We start from the raw sequence: 17,485 nt of genomic DNA on the forward strand, positions 1-17,485 counted from the left end.
CAGGCTGAGAGAGTTGGAGAAGAGAAGGTTCTGAGGAGACCTTAGAGCTTCCAGGACTGAAAAGGGCTCCAGGAAAGCTGAGGAGGGTCTTTTTCTGCAGACCTGGAGTGATGGGACGAGGAGGAACGGCTTTAAATTGGAAGAGGAGGCTTCAGGTGAGACATTAGGAAGGAATTCTTCATGATGAGGGTGAGGAGACACCAATCCAGGTTGCCCCTGAGAAGTTGTGGCTGCCCCATCCCTGGAGGTGTTGAAGGACACGTTGGATGGGGCTTGGAGCAACCTGAGCCAGTGGGAGGTGTCCTTCTCCATGGCCGAGGGTGGAACTGGATGGGCTTTGAGGTTCTTTCCAACCCAAACCATTCTATGGTTCCATGATTCTAATTTGTCATCAACCAGAACCCCCCAGATCCCATCCCTGGAGGTGTTGAAGGCCACGTTGGATGGGCCTTGGAGCAACCTGAGCCAGCGGGAGGTGTCCCTGCCCATGGCAGGAGGTGGAACTGGATGGGCTTTGAGGTCCCTTCCAACCCAAACCATTCCATATTTCTAACGTACCATCAACCAGAACCTCCAGATCCCATCCCTGGAGGTGTTGAAGGCCACGTTGGATGGGCCTTGGAGCCCCTGATCCCGTGGGAGGTGTTTCTGCCCACGGCAGAGGGATTGGATGATCTTTAAGGTCTCTTCCACCCCAAACCATTCAACGATTCTATGAACTATGAGATGAACTCAATGTGAAAGCCCACACTGGAAGGATCCCAACTGGGAAGATGGGAGATCCGGGGGCAGATGCTGGACAGAAGACCACCTCCATGAGGGGTCCATGCTCTCCAGAGGTCTTGATCCTTGATCCCAATCAGGCAGTGGGTTCTTGCAGAGCCTACAAGGTTTTGTCCTTCAAACTGAAGCTCTGACCAACGCGACCTGGTTAAAGCCATCCCTGATCCTTCAAAGGGTTCTCCTGGATGACCTCAAAGGGTCCTTCCAACCCAAAGCATTCCATGATTCTATGGACTCAAAGCACTTACCTGGATGGCTGGGACAAGGGTGAAGTAGCCAATCAAGATGATCCCAAGCTCCGTGGCCATGTTCTTCATGATGGACCAACTCTCATTGCTCAACCCTGGAGAAAGAAGGCACAAAGAGGAGGAAAATGAGACCGTTCAGAAGAGGACAGAAAGGAGCGAAAAGGAAACGGATTCCTCTTCGTTAAAGAGGAGGGAAAAAAAGAGGCACTTCCAGGTTAAAATCCATCGGAACTTATTGAACATCGAAGGGATAGAACGATGGGATGGGTTGGGTTGGAAGGGACCTTAAAGATCATCCGGTTCCACCCTCTGCCATGGGCTGGGACACCTCCCACGGGATCAGGGGCTCCAAACCCCATCCAACGTGGCCTTCAACACCTCCAGGGATGGAATCTGGGGGTTCTGGTTGATGGTACGTTAGAAACATGGAATGGGTTGGGTTGGAAGGGACCTCAAAGCCCATCCAGTTTCAACCACTGCCATGGGCAGGGACACCTCCCGCTGGATCAGAGTGATCCAAACCCCATCCAACGTGGCCTTCAACACCTCCAGGGATGGAATCTGGGGGTTCTGGTTGATGGTAAGTTAGAAACATGGAATAGTTTGGGTTGGAAGGGACCTCAAAGCCCATCCAGTTCCACCCCCTGCCATGGGCAGGGACACCTCCCACTGGATCAGAGTGATCCAAACCCCATCCAACGTGGCCTTCAACACCTCCAGGGATGGAATCTGGGGGTTCTGGTTGACGACAAGTCAAAGTCATGGAATGAGTTCAGTAAGAAGGGACCTCAAAGTCCATTGAGTTCCACCTTCTGTCATGGGCAGGGACACCTCCCACTGGATCAGGTTGCTCCAAGGCCCATCCAACGTGCCCTTCAACACCTCCAGGGATGGGATCTGGGGGTTCTGGTTGACGGTAAGTTAGAAACATGGAATGGGTTGGGTTGGAAGGGACCTCAAAGCCCATCCAGTTCCACCCCTTGCCATGGGCAGGGACACCTCCTGCTGGATCAGGGGCTCCAAGCCCAATCCAACGTGGCCTTCAACACCTCCAGGGATGGGGCAACCACAACTTCTTGGGGAAACCTGGGCCTCTCCACCCTCATCGGGAAGAAGTTCTTCCTCGTGTCTTTTCCAACTTTAACCACTCTGTAATTTCATGGTTCTTGGAATCAACAAAACCAATCCCAAAAGATTGATAGAACCCAAACCACGTTCAAGAGATGAAGTCCTCATTTCCTTCCCAGACCAGAATCAAGACCATTGCCCATCTCTCAGCCCTTGGGTGACCCTCACGTTGTCTTTGTGGAGGTTCTCGGGAGCGGTGGTGTACCTTGGGCAATGCGTAGCTTCACTTCCAGGTCGACGGGAGTGGAGACAACCGACTTGGTGAGAACCAACACGTTCTCCAGGCCGATGACTACAACCAAGTATGGAAATATTTCTCTGGAGGAAAAAGAACCAGAACGGAGCGTGAGATCCTCGGGGAAAGACCAGGGAAGAACAAATCAAACAAAAGACATTGATCGTAGAACCTCAGAGTAGTTTGGGTTGGAAGGGACCTTAAAGATCATCCAGTTCCAACCCCACTGCCATGGGCAGGGACACCTCCCACTGGATCAGGGGGATCCAACGCCCATCCAACGTGGCCTTCAACACCTCCAGGGATGGGGCAGCCACAGCTTCTCTGGGCAACCTCTTCCAGGGCCTCACCACCCTCATCTTGAAGAAATTCCTCCTCATGTCCAGTCTAACTCTGCCCCTCTCCAGTTTATCCCCATTGCTCCTCGTCCCATCCCCACACGCCTTTGGGAACAGCCCCTCTCCAGCTTTCTTGGAGCCCCTTCAGGTTCTGGAAGGTCACTCTAAGGTCTCCTGGGACCCTTCTCTTCTCCAGGCTGAACAACCCCAACTCTCTCAGCCTGTCCTGGGATGGGAGGTGCTCCACCCTCGCATCATCCTTGGAGCCTCCTCTGGACCCGTTCCAACAGCTCCATCTCCTTCTTCTGGTGAGGATTCCAGAACTGGCCCCAACCCTGCAGATGAGGTCTCCCGGAGCAGAGGGTTGGAAGGGACCTCAAAGCCCATCGAGTTCCACCCCCTGCCATGGGCAGGAACACTTCCCCCTGGATCAGGTTGCTCCAAGCCTCAACCAACCTGGCCTTGAACACCTCCAGGGATGGGATCTGGGGGTTCTGGTTGATGGGAAGTGAGAATCATGAAATGATGGAATGCTTTGGGTTGGAAGGGACCTCAAAGCCCATCTATCTCCAACTCCCTGCTATGGGCAGGGACATCTCCCGCTGGATCAGGTTGCTCCAAGCCTCATCCAACCTGGGCTTGAACACCTCCAGGGATGTGATCTGGGGGTTCTGGTTGATGGGAAGTGAGAATCATGAAATAATGGAATGCTTTGGGTTGGAAAGGACCTCAAAGCCCATGCAGTTCCACCCCTGGCCATGGGCAGGGACACTTCCCCTTGGCTCAGGTTGCTCCAAACCTCATCCAACCTGGCCTTCAACACCTCCAGGGATGGGATCTGGGGGTTGTGGTTGATGGGAAGTGAGAATCATGAAATGATGGAATGCTTTGGGTTGGAAGGGACCTCAAAGCCCATCCAGCTCCACCCCCTGCCATGGATAGGGACACCTCCTGCTGGACCAGGTTCCTCCAAGCCCCATCCAACGTGGCCTTCAAGTCTCACAGATGACCTCCCCTTCACATCAAAGAACCCAAAGTCCAGCACGTACAACCATCCCGCCTTTATCTAAAGCATTTCTGGTTGGTGACCTGTGTCACTCCTCCAAGCAGGACTTCAGGACAGGAGCTAAAAGCTCTTCAGATCCTTCAAGGATGGAAATTGCTAAACAAAAAGGAATGCGACCAAGACGAGGAGCTCTGCTGCCCCTCATCGTCCTCCAGAACACGTTATCTGCAAGGCAACGCTCACGGAGTCCTTGCAGAGTCCTGTCCTTACCCACCGCCCTGCAGGAGGTCCACAACCAACCAAGCTCAGGAAGCCTTCAGAAGTACAAACCTAGATAAGAAGACTCCTGATTCTCTTATCAACTCTGTCCCGCTCAAAACCACAGCTGCTCCAGCAGAAGATCATTCACCGGTAGACCCGGGTTATGAGTTTGGAAGTCCTCGAGTCAACAGCTTTAGACTCGTAGGGTGGGCTTTGGGTTGGAAGGCACATTTGAGGTCATCCGGTCCAACCCACCTCCAGGAGCAGCGACGGCTTTAACCAGATTAAGTTACTCAAAGCCTCATCCAACCTCACCTGGAATGTTTCTAAGGATGGGACCTCCACCACCTCTCTGGGCCACCTGAGGTAGCGCTTCTCCACCCTCATTGTAAGAACTTTCTTCCTTATCTACATCTAAATCTCCATCCTTCCTTGTCCTGTCCCAACAGCCCTCGCTAGAAAGTCCATCTCCAGCTTTCCTGGAGACCCTTTCAGCGCTGGAAGCTGCTTGAAGGTCTCCTGGGAGCCTTCTCTTCTCCAGGCTGAACAACCTCAACTCAGCCTGTCCTCGGATGGGAGGTTCTCCAGCCCTCACATCATCCTTGGAGCCTCCTCTGAACCCGTTCCAACACCTCCATCTCCTCCTTCTATTGAGGATTCCAGAACTGGACCCAATCCTCCAGTTGAGGTCTCCTCAGAGAGGAGCAGAATCCCTTCCCTCCACACTTTGGATGCAGCCCAGGAAGTTTAGGAAGAGCTTTGATGGAAACGTACCCTCCATTAAGAGTAGGCGTCAACCCGAAGAGCGTGCACAGCCCGACAGACATGAGCAGAGAGCTGAGCACCGTCACGACCGCCGCCAGCGCCAAACCCCACTTGGATTTCACCATGTCGATCTTCCCTAGAAGACAGAAGGCAAAAGTTTGGTTCCAAAGCAAGAGAAGAAGGACACAAGAAGAAGAAATCAAGAGGACAACTTCATCCCGAGTCATTCCATCCAGTAGTTTTAGACCCTGAAACCAAGAACTTTGGTCTCCGTGGCTGAAATCCAACTCCCAGTCCTTCCCAGTAGACAGAGGTAGTGGAGCAAAGGTGGGACAAAGGACAACGCATGGCTGGAAGTTCTCAGTTCTGTGCCGTTGAGGCATAAAAAGGAACTTCAGGGTAGGTAAGAAGGTCTAAACCCACCACCTCAGACCATGTGTTTGATGTGAAGATGAATCGGTGTCTCTAAACCGGAAAAAAATGTCATTGCTACAGCATTGAAAGCTACCGAAGACAGAAGATCTCACAAAGAACATCAAACACCACACTGGCTATGACGGATAAATTCATTGCCTCATCCCTGGAAGGTCTTCAAAGTCACATTGGATGGAGCCATGTGCAGCTTGAGGCGGTGGGAGGTGTCCCTGCCCATGGCAGAGGGTTGGAATTGGGTGGGCTTTGAGGTCCCTTCCAACCCAAAGCCTTCCGTGGTTCCCTGATTCTAACTCTGTGTCAACCAGAACCCTCAGATCCCATCCCTGGAGGTGCTGAAGGCCACGTTGGATGGGCCTTGGGCAGCCTGAGCCAGTGGGAGGTGTCTCTGCCCATGGCAGAGGGTTGGAATTGGGTGGGCTTTGAGGTCCCTTCCAACCCAAAGCCTTTCGTGGTTCCCCGATTCTAACTCTGTGTCAACCAGAACCCCCAGATCCCATCCCTGGAGGTGTTGAAGGCCACGTTGGATGGGCCTTGGGCAGCCTGAGCCAGTGGGAGGTGTCTCTGCCCATGGCAGAGGGTTGGAATTGGGTGGGCTTTGAGGTCCCTTCCAACCCAAAGCCTTCCGTGGTTCCCCGATTCTAACTCTGTGTCAACCAGAACCCTCAGATTCCATCCCTGGAGGTGTTGAAGGCCACGTTGGATGGGTCTTGGGCAGCCTGAGCCAGTGGGAGGTGTCCTTCTCCATGGCTGATGATCTTTAAGGTCCCTTCCAACCCAAATCATTCCATGAAATCAGCAGAAATCAGATAAAACACGAATTCTCTCGGTGACACTTCAAGGTCAACCTCCACCAGCACTTCTCCTGCTGAAACAGTAGAGAACGGCAGCGCTGTGGACAGGAGAGTCTCCTCCTTGCAGCCAGGACAAAGGACACCCCACCACTGATCTCAGGCGTGAATTCAGCTGGAAGGTCTACGGAGGGTTTGTTAAGTTTGTGCTCTCCACCCCCAAACGTACGTGTGGAGAAGTAGATGTAAGCGAAGAGAATAATGTAGGTGGTGACGAGGGGTATCAGCTCGGCGATGCCGATCTCCTCCTTGAAGTGGACGTGGATGATGTTCTCCTCTCGCAGCGTGCAGTTCGGGCTGGGATGAAGGAGCTTGAGGCGAGCGCGGAGGCTGCTGAGGAACCTGAGAAGAAGACCAAGGGGGAGGAGGTCACTGCACTGAAGAACCACCACTCAATGCCAAGGAGGAGCTCAACAAGAAAAGACCAAGGAGGAAGAAGCTCAGCCCAGGGGGTTGGCCAACAGCAGCTGGACATGAGCCAGCGGTGGCCCAGGTGGCCAAGAAGGCCACCAGCATCCTGGCTTGGATCAGCCCTGGGGTGGCCACAGGAGAAGGGAAGGGATCGTCCCTCTGGACTCGGCGCTGGTGAGGCCACACCTCGAATCCTGGGGTCAGTTTTGGGTCCCTCACTCCAAGAAAGACCTTGAGGGGCTGGAGAACGTCCGGAGAAGGGAATGGAGCTGAGGAAGGAGCTGGAGAACAAGGGTTGTGAGGAGAAGTTGAGGGTCCTGAGGTGTTTATCCTGGAGAAGAGGAGGCTGAGGGGAGACCTCATGGCCCTCTGCAGCTCCTGGAAAGGAGGTTGTGGTGAGGTGGGTGTTGGGCTCTTCTCCCAAGGGATGGGATGAGAGGAGATGGCCTCAAGTTGCACCAGGGGAGGGTTAGATTGGACATCACGGAAAATGTCTTTCCTGGAAGAGTGGTGAAGCCCTGGCAGAGGCTGCCCATGACGGTGGTGGAGTTTCCATCCCTGGAGGATTCACAAAGTGTGTGGTTGTGGCACTCGGGGACACGGTTTAGTTGGCACAGTTGGGTTGGGGTGATGGTTGGGTTGGGATGATCTTAGAGATCTTCTCCAACTTTAAGGATTCCATCATTCTAAGTTCTGGAGATCCACAGAGGCTTCCAAAGCTCAGCTCTGGACCTGTTCTTCTGCATGAAAGGTGTCACCTCACAGCCCTCAAGGCTGAAGGGTTCTTCCATGGGAGCCGCTCAACCTTCCGGCACCTGAAGGGGCTCCAAGAAAGCTGAGGAGGATCTACAAAGGCTTGGAGTGATGGGACGAGGGGAAATGCCTTTAAATTGGAAGGGGAAGATTTAGATGAGATATCAGGAAAAGATTCTTCACCACGAGGGTGGTGAGACCCTGGCACAGGGTGCCCAGAGAAGTGGTGGCTGCCCCATCCCTGGAGGTGTTGAAGGCCACGTTGGATGGGCCTTGGAGCAACCTGAGCCAGTGGGAGGTGTCTCTGCCCATGGCAGGAGGTTGGAACTGGATGGACTTTGAGGTCCTTTCCAACCCAAACCATTCCATGATTCTATGATGCTGAGTTGCCATCAACCACAGTACCAAGATCCCATCCCTGGAGGTGTTGAAGGCCACGTTGGATGGAGCTTGGAGCAATCTGATCCACTGGGAGGTGTCCCTGCCCATGGGTTGGAACTGGATGGGCTTTGAGATCCCTTCCAACCCAAACCATTCCATGGATCTACTGGGCTGCCAGCTCCACCCCCAGGCATTCCCTACGGAACTCCATGCAGCACCAAGTGGAGCATCTTGCCCAAAGGGCATGGACACCTCCCACTGGATCAGGGTGATCCAAGGCCCATCCAACGTGGCCTTCAACACCTCCAGGGATGGGATCTGGGGGTTCTGCTTGATGATAAATTAGAATCATGGAACCATAGAATGGGTTGGGTTGGAAAGAACCTCAAAGCCCATCCAGTTCCACCCTCGGCCATGGGCAGGGACACCTCCCACTGGGTCATGGGCTCCAAGCCCCATCCAACGTGGCCTTCAACCCCTCCAGGGATGGGATCTGGGGGTTCTGGTTGATGATAAATTAGAACCATGGAACCATAGAACGGTTTGGGTTGGAAAGAACCTCAAAGCCCATCCAGTTCCACCCTCAGCCATGGAGAAGGACACCTCCCACTGGATCAGGGGGATCAAAGCCCCATCCAACGTGGCCTTCAACACCTCCAGGGATGGGGCAGCCACCACTGCTCTGGGCAACCTGGGCCAGGGCCTCCCCACCCTCCCAGGAGAATATTTCTTCCCAAGATCTCATCTCAATCTCCTCTCTTTCAGCTTCAAACCGTTCCATTCTTACTATTCCTGATCCAGAGCCCCTCTCCAGCTTTCCTGGAGGCCCTTTCAGCCCTGGAAGCTGCTCTAAGGTCTCCTCAGAGCCTTCTCCAGGCTGAACAACCCCAACACTCTCAACCTCTCCTCACAGCAGAGGTTCTCCAGCCCTCACATCATCTCCGTGACCTCCTCTGGATTTGCTCCAACAGCTCCATCTCCTTCCTGTGCTGAGGACTTCAGAACCGGACCCAGGATTCCAGGTGGGGTCTCCCCGGAGCGGAGCAGAGGAGCAGAATCCCCTCCGTCCCTGCTGGTCCCACGGCTTTGGGTGCAGCTCAGATGTTGGTTTTTGGGCTACGAGCGATACGTTGACTTCTTAAAAGAGAAACTGAGAACTGAGAGTATTTCATTTCCCTAAAAACTCAGCAAGTTTCTCCCCAAAAGAGCGTCGTCTTCTCCTGTAGCATCTCCAGAAGATGCTAAAATTCAAGAGAAGTTAAAATAAAGGACAGCGAAGAAAACCCGGAACTGTAAGAAGAGAAGAAAGAAGAGCGAAGCTTCCAAGAAACGAGGAAAGGATCCTCAACGCCAAACCGAGGCCGCGGTTCCTTACCTGGCATCGTAGCGGTGGAGCCCCAAGGTGACGGTGTAGGACACCACCCGCTTCCGGTTATAGAGGTTCACTCCACTGTACCTTCCAGGGAGTCCAAACAACAGATCTGCAAAAGCATAGAGTGATCCAAACAATGACCAAAGAGGTGGGACCCAAGAGGTGCTCGCAAAGCTCCTCAGCAAAGGTCTACGCGTTCCCACTGCCCTCAAAGGATAACTCCTCACCCTCCCAGATGGATGGTCCTGAAGAGCCTGTGCCTACTCCAACCACAACAGATTGCCCAGGGAATTCAGAGATGTCCCCATCCCTGGAGGCGTTGAAAGCCACGGTGGATGAAGATTGGAGCAACCTGAGCCAGCAGGAGGTGTCCCTGCCCATGGGGAGGTCGGAATTGGATGGGCTTTGAGGTCCTTTCCAACCCCAACCATGCCACGATCCCACAATTTTGATTTTCCATCAACCACAACTGCCAGATCTCAATCCTGGAGGCGTTGAAGGCCACGTTGGATGGGACTTGGAGCAACCTGACCCAGTGGGAGGTGTTCCTACACATGGCAGGAGGTTGGAACCGGATGGGCTTTGAGGTCCTTTCCAACCCCAACCATGCCACGATCCCACGATTTTGATTTTCCGTTAACCACAACCGCCAGATCTCAATCCTGGAGGTGTTGAAGGCCACGTTGGATGGGCCTTGGAGCAACCTGATCCAGTGGGAGGTGTCTCTGCCCATGGGGAGGTCGGAATTGGATGGGCTTTGAGGTCCTTTTCAACCCCAACCATGCCACGATCCCACGATTTTGATTTTCCGTTAACCACAACCGCCAGATCTCAATCCTGGAGGTGTTGAAGGCCACGTTGGATGGAGCTTGGAGCAACCTGACCCAGTGGGAGGTGTTCCTACACATGGCAGGAGGTTGGAACTGGATGGGCTTTCAGGTCCTTTCCAACCCCAACCATGCCACGATCCCACAATTTTGATTTTCCATCAACCACAACCGCCAGATCCCATCCCTGGAGGTGTTGAAGGCCACGCTGGATGGAGCTTGGAGCAATCTGATCCACTGGGAGGTGTCCCTGCCACGGGTTGGAACTGGATGGGCTTTGAGATCCCTTCTACCCAAAGCATTCTATGATTTTATGCCACTCGATTTCTGAACACGGGCAATCCGGACGTTGGAGATTCCAAGGACATAAAGAGCCACACAGCCTTTAGGGATATCTCAGAGGGTTTTTGGTCCTTCAGGTTCTTACCTTTGAGAGTAGCTGATGTTTGTAAGGTCTTTGGTTCATGTTGGTGGATGGTTTTGATGATATCTGGATCAGCGTTGAATCGTTCTCGGTCGTTCTGCCAGAAGTTCCCTGGAGACAGCAACAGACAGCCGTGTTCGGGGAGGAGATTCCGTAGCTTCTTGAGACCAGGGAGAAGATCCGTTACCTGAAGGCAAACTTCTTCCAAGCTTCTGACACCAGAACTGAAAGAAAAACAAAGTTCATAGAATCAGAGAATCGTTTGGGTTGGAATGGACCTTAAAGCTCATCCAGTTCCAACCCCTCTGCCATGGGCAGGGACACCTCCCACCGGATCAGGTGCCCAAGGCCCATCCAACGTGGCCTTCAACACCTCCAGGGATGGGATCTGGGGCTTCTGGTTGATGGTAAGGGAGAATTATGGAACCATGGAATGGTTTGGGTTAGGAGGAACCTCAAAGCCCATCCAGTTCCAACGCTGTGCCATGGGCAGGGACACCTCCCGCTGGATCAGGGTGATCCAAGCCTCATCCAACGTGGCCTTCAACACCTCCAGGGATGGGATCTGGGGGTTCTGGTTGACGGCAAGTTAGAAACATGGAATGGGTTGGGTTGGAAAGAACCTCAAAGCCCATCCAGTTCCAACCCCGTGCCATGGGCAGGGACACCTCCCATGGGATCAGGTGCCCAAGACCCATCCAAACCTGGCCTTGAAAACCTCCAGGGATGGGATCTGGGGGCTCTGGTTGACGGCAAGTGAGAATTATGGAACCATGGGATGGTTTGGGTTAGGAGGAACCTCAAAGCCCATCCAGTTCCAACCTCCTGCCATGGGCAGGGACACCTCCCATTGGACCCAAGCCCATCCAATGTGGCCTTCAACACCCCCAGGAATGGGGCAGCCACAGCTTCTCTGGACAACCTCTTCCAGGGCCTCACCACCCTCATGGGGAAGAAATTCCTCCTTATGTCCAGTCTAAATCTGCCCCTCTCCAGTTTATCCCCATTGCCCCTCGTCCCATCCCCACACGCCTTTGGGAACAGCCCCTCCGCAGCTTTCCTGGAGCCCCTTCAGGTTCTGGAAGGTCACTCTAAGGTCTCCTGGGAGCCTTCTCTTCTCCAGGCTGAACAACCCCAACTCTCTCAGCCTGTCCTCGGATGGGAGGTTCTCCAGCCCTCGCATCATCCTTGGAGCCTCCTCTGGACCCGTTCCAACAGCTCCATCTCCTCCTTCTGGTGAGGATTCCAGAACTGGCCCCAATCCTCCAGATGAGGTCTCCCCGGAGAGGAGCAGAGGGTCAGAATCCCCTCCGTCCCTGCTGGCCACGCTGCTCTGGATGCAGCCCAGGACACGGGTGGTTTCTGGGCTGGGAGCGCACGTTGTGGCTCCTGTTGAGCTTCTCCTCCCCAACGCCCCAAGTCCTTCTCCTCGGCGCTGCTCTCCATCCCATCATCCCCCATCGTGTGCTGATGCAGTTTCAACACTGCCGCACACGTTCCAACGCTCACAACCAGAAGGCAAAGCCGCTGAGATGAATCCCTCAAGGATCGGCATCTCCGTGTTCCTCCTCTTGTTCTACACAACTGAGCCTCAGGACACAGACCGGGATGGCACCACAGCACCTGCACAGACCACGCTCTCCACCCTCGTGAGACCCCACCTGGAGTTCTGGGTCCAGTTCTGGAATCCCCAACAGAAGAAGGAGATGGAACTGTTGGAACGAGTCCAGAGGAGGCCACGGAGATGATCCGAGGGCTGGAGAACCTCTGCTGTGAGAACAGGCTGAGAGAGTTGGGGTTGGTCAGCCTGGAGAAGAGAAGGCTCTGAGGAGACCTCAGAGCAGCTTCCAGGGCTGAAAGGGCCTCCAGGAAAGCTGGGGAGGGACTTTTTCCAAGGGAATGGAGAGGGAATGGCTTTAAATTGGAAGGGGAAGATTGAGATGAGATCTTCGGAAGAAATTCTCCACCATGAAGGTGAGGAGGCCCTGGCACAGGTTGCCAAGAGAAGTTGCAGCTGATCCATCCCTGGAGGTGTTGAAGGCCACATTGGATGGGGCTTGGAGCAACCTGAGCCAGTGGGAGGTGTCCCTGCCCATGGCAGGAGGTTGGAACTGGATGGGCTTTGAGGTCCCTTCCAACCCAAACCATTCCATGTTTCTCACTTACCATCAACCAGAATCCCCAGATTCCATCCCTGGAGGTGTTGAAGGCCACGTTGGATGGGCCTTGGAGACCCTGATCCAGTGGGAGGTGTCCCTGCCCATGGCAACGGGTTGGAACTGGATGACCATTAAGGTCCCTTCCAACCTAAACCTTTCCATGATCCTATGAGTCTGGAACCCCCTTATCTCTACACGCTGCTCGGCCAAACAGCTTCCACTCTTCACCCATCCGAGGTGCCACCACCTTCAGTTCCTCAGATAAGATCTTGATCCAGTGTGAGGTGTCCCTGGATTGGATCTGGATGACCATTAAGGTCTTTCCAACCTAAACCTTTCCATGATCCTATGAGTCTGGAACCCCATTATCTCTACACACTGCTCAACCAAACAGCTTCCACTCCTCACCCATCCGAGGTGCCACCACCTTCAGTTCCTCAGATAAGATCTTGATCCACAGCCAAGTGTCCCTGGATTGGATCTGGTTGACCATTAAGGTCCCCTTCCAACCTAAACCATTCCATGATCGCATGAGTCTGGAACCCCATTATCTCTACACGCTGCTCAACCAAACAGCTTCCACTCTTCACCCATCCGAGGTGCCACCACCTTCAGTTCCTCGGATAAGATCTTGATCCAGAGCCAAGTGTCCCTGGATTGGATCTGGATGATCTTTAAGGTCCCTTCCAACCTAAACCATTCCATGATCCTATGAGTCTGGAACCCCATTATCTCTACACGCTGCTCAACCAAACAGCTTCCACTCTCCACCCATCCGAGGTGCCACCACCTTCAGTTCCTCAGATAAGATCTTGATCCAATGTGAGGTGTCCCTGGATTGGATCTGGATGACCATTAAGGTCTTTCCAACCTAAACCATTCCATGATCCTATGAGTCTGGAACCCCATTATCTCTACACGCTGCTCAACCAAACAGCTTCCACTCTTCACCCATCCGAGGTGCCACCACCTTCAGTTCCTCGGATAAGATCTTGATCCACAGCCAAGTGTCCCTGGATTGGAACTGGATGACCATTAAGGTCCCCTTCCAACCTAAACCATTCCATGATTCTAAGATACTTCCAGTCTACAGAGGAACCATCTCCCTGGAGTTCCTCAAAGATCTTCAACTCCTCTGCACCCCTTCTTTCCACACGCGCAACGGGGACATCGTACGGAATTCCTTGAACCATAGAATCACCGAATGCTTTGGAAGGGACCTCAAAGACCATTTGAGTGTTGCGTTTCTTCTCATTTTGAGAACCGAACAGCTTCCAAACCCATCATCGGACATCCAAGGAAGGGATTTAGGAGACCGTGGGACCAAGAGCGGCCGCACAACGGAAAGTTGAAGGAAGAGCCGTTACCTGTCTCTCAGGGCATGGTTTCTGATCTCCTCCACCAGCTGGAAAACGCGGGACAGCGGTGACCGAAAGACATCGACAGCGAGGAAGTTCTTCTGCCACGGGGAGACGGTGGCTTTCACCAAGATCTGCTGAATGTAGGCCACGGGGGCACCGACGTACTGCGGAGAAACCCAGAGAAGGTGAGCGGGAAGCTCTGGAGAAGCTCTCGAGGGAGGACAGGATGAGAGAGTTGGGGTTCTTCAGCCTGGAGAAGGCTCCCAGGAGACCTTAGAGCAGCTTCCAGGGCTCAAAGGGGCTCCAGGAAAGCTGAGGAGGGGCTTTTGACAAAGGTGTGGAGGGACAGGACCGGGTGGGGTGGCTTTAAACCGGAAGAGGAAAGGTTTAGATGAGACATTAGGAAGAAATTCTTCACCATGAGGGTGGGGAGGGCCTGGCCCAGGTTGCTCAGAGAAGTGGTGGCTGCTCCATCCCTGGAGGGGTTGAAGGCCACGTCGGATGGGGCTTGGAGCAACCTGAGCCAGTGGGAGGTGTCCCTGTGCGTGGCCGTCTTGTCTCCCGTGGACACCCAACCACTCCTCATTTTGTGTCCCATCAAGACCCAATCACCCCTCATCTCATCTCCCATGGACACCCAATCACCCCTCATCTCATCTCCCACGGTCACCCAACCATCTCCTATCTCGTCTTCCATGGACACCCAACTATCCCTCATCTCGTCTTCCATGGACACCCAACCACCCATCATCTCATCTCCGATGGACACCCAACCATCCCTCATCTCGTCTTCTATGGACACCCAACCACCCATCATCTCATCTCCTATAGACACCCAACCACCCCTCATCTCATCTCGGATGGACACCCAACCACCCCTCATCTCATCTCCCTTGGACACCCAACCACCCATCATCTCATCTCTAATGGACACCCAACCACCCCTTATCTCATCTCCGATGGACACCCAACCACCCATCATCTCATCTCTAATGGACACCCAACCACCCATCATCTCATCTCCCGTAGACACCCAACCACCCCTCATCTCATCTCGGATGGACACCCAACCACCCCTCATCTCATCTCCCGTAGACACCCAACCACCCCTCATCTCATCTCGGATGGACACCCAACCACCCCTCATCTCATCTCAGATGGACACCCAACCACCCCTCATCTCACCTCCGATGGACACCCAACCACCCTTCATCTCATCTCCGATGGACACCCAACCACCCCTCATCTCATCTCGGATGGACACCCAACCACGCCGCGTGCAGGACTCACCCAGTCCGGACGCTCGCTGAGATCCCCGTGCTGCAAACCCCCATCTGGAGAAGGTGGTGAGTAGTCCTTCACGGAGGTGCTGTACTCCACAGGTCCCGTCCCCGGCAGCGGCAGCTTCAGCAGAGGGTAACTGTGAGGAGGACATCACCGAGAAACGTTGGACTTTGGGTTTAATCCAGATTTTTAGAGAGTCTCCAAGAAAAATAAGGAATGGGTGATGAAGAAGGAACCCATCCCAGCTGAATCCAACCTCTGCAGGACAGGAGACACAGCGGCAACACAAGAGGGCTTCTGCGCTCATGGGGACTGGTGGCTTTCCCAACAGAGGAGATCATGGGTCTTTCTCCCTTGGAAAGGGATAAATGGAAGTCCTGGGAGCAAAGGAAGGGAAGTTCTTGCAGGACCTCATCTCAATTACTCTCCAGCACCTGGAGGTCAACAAGACCTCATCTCAATTACTCTCCAACACCTGGAAGTCAACAAGACCTCATCTCAGTTACTCTCCATCACCTGGAGGTCAGCAGGACCTCATCTCAATTACTCTCCATCACCTGGAGGTCAGCAGGACCTCATCTCAATTACTCTCCAACACCTGGAGGTCAGCGAGACCTCATCTCAATTACTCTCCAACACCTGGAGGTCAGCGAGACCTCATCTCAATTACTCTCCATCACCTGGAAGTCAATGAGACCTCATCTCAATTACTCTCCATCACCTGGAGGTCAGCAGGACCTCATCTCAATTACTCTTCAACACCTGGAAGTCAACGAGACCTCACCTCAATTACTCTCCAACACCTGGAAGTCAGCGAGACCTCATCTCAATTACTCTCCATCACCTGGAGGTCAGCAGGACCTCATCTCAATTACTCTCCAACACCTGGAGGTCAACGAGACCTCATCTCAATTACTCTCCATCACCTGGAGGTCAGCAGGACCTCACCTCAATTACTCTCCAACACCTGGAGGTCAGCAGGACCTCATGAGAATGACTGTCTTTCCTCAACAGAGGAGATCATGGGTCTTTCCACCTTGGAAAGGGATAACTGAAAGTCCTGAGAGCCAAAGAAGGGAAGTTCTTGCAGGACCTCACCTCAATTACTCTCCAACACCTGGAAGTCAACGAGACCTCATCTCAATTACTCTTCAGCACCTGGAGGTCAGCAGGACCTCATCTCAATTACTCTTCAACACCTGGAAGTCAGCAGGACCTCACCTCAATTACTCTCCAACACTTGGAAGTCAACAAGTCCTCATCTCAATTACTCTCCATCACCTGGAAGTCAGCAGGACCTCACCTCAATTACTCTTCAACACCTGGAAGTCAACAAGACCTCACCTCAATTACTCTCCAACACCTGGAAGTCAGCGAGACCTCATCTCAATTACTCTCCATCACCTGGAGGTCAACGAGACCTCATCTCAATTACTCTCCACCACCTGGAAGTCAGCAGGACCTCATCTCAGTTACTCTCCAACACCTGGAAGTCAACGAGACCTCACCTCAATTACTCTCCATCACCTGGAGGTCAACGAGACCTCATCTCAATTACTCTCCATCACCTGGAGGTCAACGAGACCTGACCTCAATTACTCTCCATCACCTGGAGGTCAGCAGGACCTCATGAGAATGACTGTCTTTCCTCAACAGAGGAGATCATGGGTTTTTCTCCCTTGGAAAGGGATAACTGGAAGTCCTGGGAGCAAAGGAAGGGAAGTTCTTGCAGGACCTCACCTCAATTACTCTCCAGCACCTGGAGGTCAACGAGACCTCACCTCAATTACTCTCCAACACCTGGAGAAGACTCTCCCCATATGGGTTCCCCTCTAAACCCTTCATCCACTTTGTGGTCCTCCTCAGCTCTTGTGTAGCCCACACAAACCAAGGACATTCATCGTACTCACGGTGGCTTTCCTGACCCAAACCCTGCACCAATCACCTAATTTTCCAGCAATCTGTTCCAGTGGGAGGTGTCCCTGCTCATGGCAGGGGGTGGAACTGGATGGGCTTTGAGGTCCCTCCCAACCCAAACCACTCTATGACTCCATGATTCTAACTCGTCATCTACCAGAACTCCCCGATCCCATCTCTGGAGGTGTTGAAGGCCACGTTGGATGGGCCTTGGAGCCCCTGATCCAGTGGGAGGTGTCCCTGCCCATGGCAGGGGGTTGGAACTGGATGGGCTTTGAGGTCCCTTCCAACCCAAACCATTCTGTGACTCCACGATTCTAACTCATCATCTATCAGAACTCCCCGATCCCATCCCTGGAGGTGTTGAAGGCCACGTTGGATGGGGTTTGGAGCCCCTGATCCCGTGGGAGGTGTCCCTGCCCATGGCAGGGGGTTGGAACTGGATGGGCTTTGATGCCCCTTCCAACCCAAACTATCCTATGATTCTCTGTTTGAAAAGAAAAGGTGTTTGTGGGACAATGTGAAGAAGAAGGAAACCTGAGCTCCTTC

At 53.5% G+C, this 17,485-nt stretch overlaps 1 protein-coding gene across 2 annotated transcripts in view; it reads right to left on the reverse strand.

Moving 5' to 3' along the window:
- The window catches only part of SCAP (SREBF chaperone), a 64,295-nt gene that overhangs the window by 30,062 nt on the left and 16,748 nt on the right, over nt 1-17,485 (reverse strand). For both annotated transcript variants that reach the window (XM_054057229.1, XM_054057230.1), the window contains 8 exons: nt 15,026-15,155; nt 13,742-13,899; nt 10,219-10,439; nt 8,968-9,073; nt 6,217-6,389; nt 4,774-4,900; nt 2,365-2,477; nt 1,032-1,126 (listed from right to left, as the gene is read on the reverse strand). In XM_054057229.1, the coding sequence (XP_053913204.1) occupies nt 1,032-1,126; nt 2,365-2,477; nt 4,774-4,900; nt 6,217-6,389; nt 8,968-9,073; nt 10,219-10,439; nt 13,742-13,899; nt 15,026-15,155 (1,123 nt within the window). The remainder of the gene's footprint in view (nt 1-1,031; nt 1,127-2,364; nt 2,478-4,773; nt 4,901-6,216; nt 6,390-8,967; nt 9,074-10,218; nt 10,440-13,741; nt 13,900-15,025; nt 15,156-17,485) is intronic.

This window comes from Cuculus canorus, chromosome 2 (assembly GCF_017976375.1).
Source record: "Cuculus canorus isolate bCucCan1 chromosome 2, bCucCan1.pri, whole genome shotgun sequence".
Lineage (NCBI taxonomy): Eukaryota > Metazoa > Chordata > Aves > Cuculiformes > Cuculidae > Cuculus > Cuculus canorus.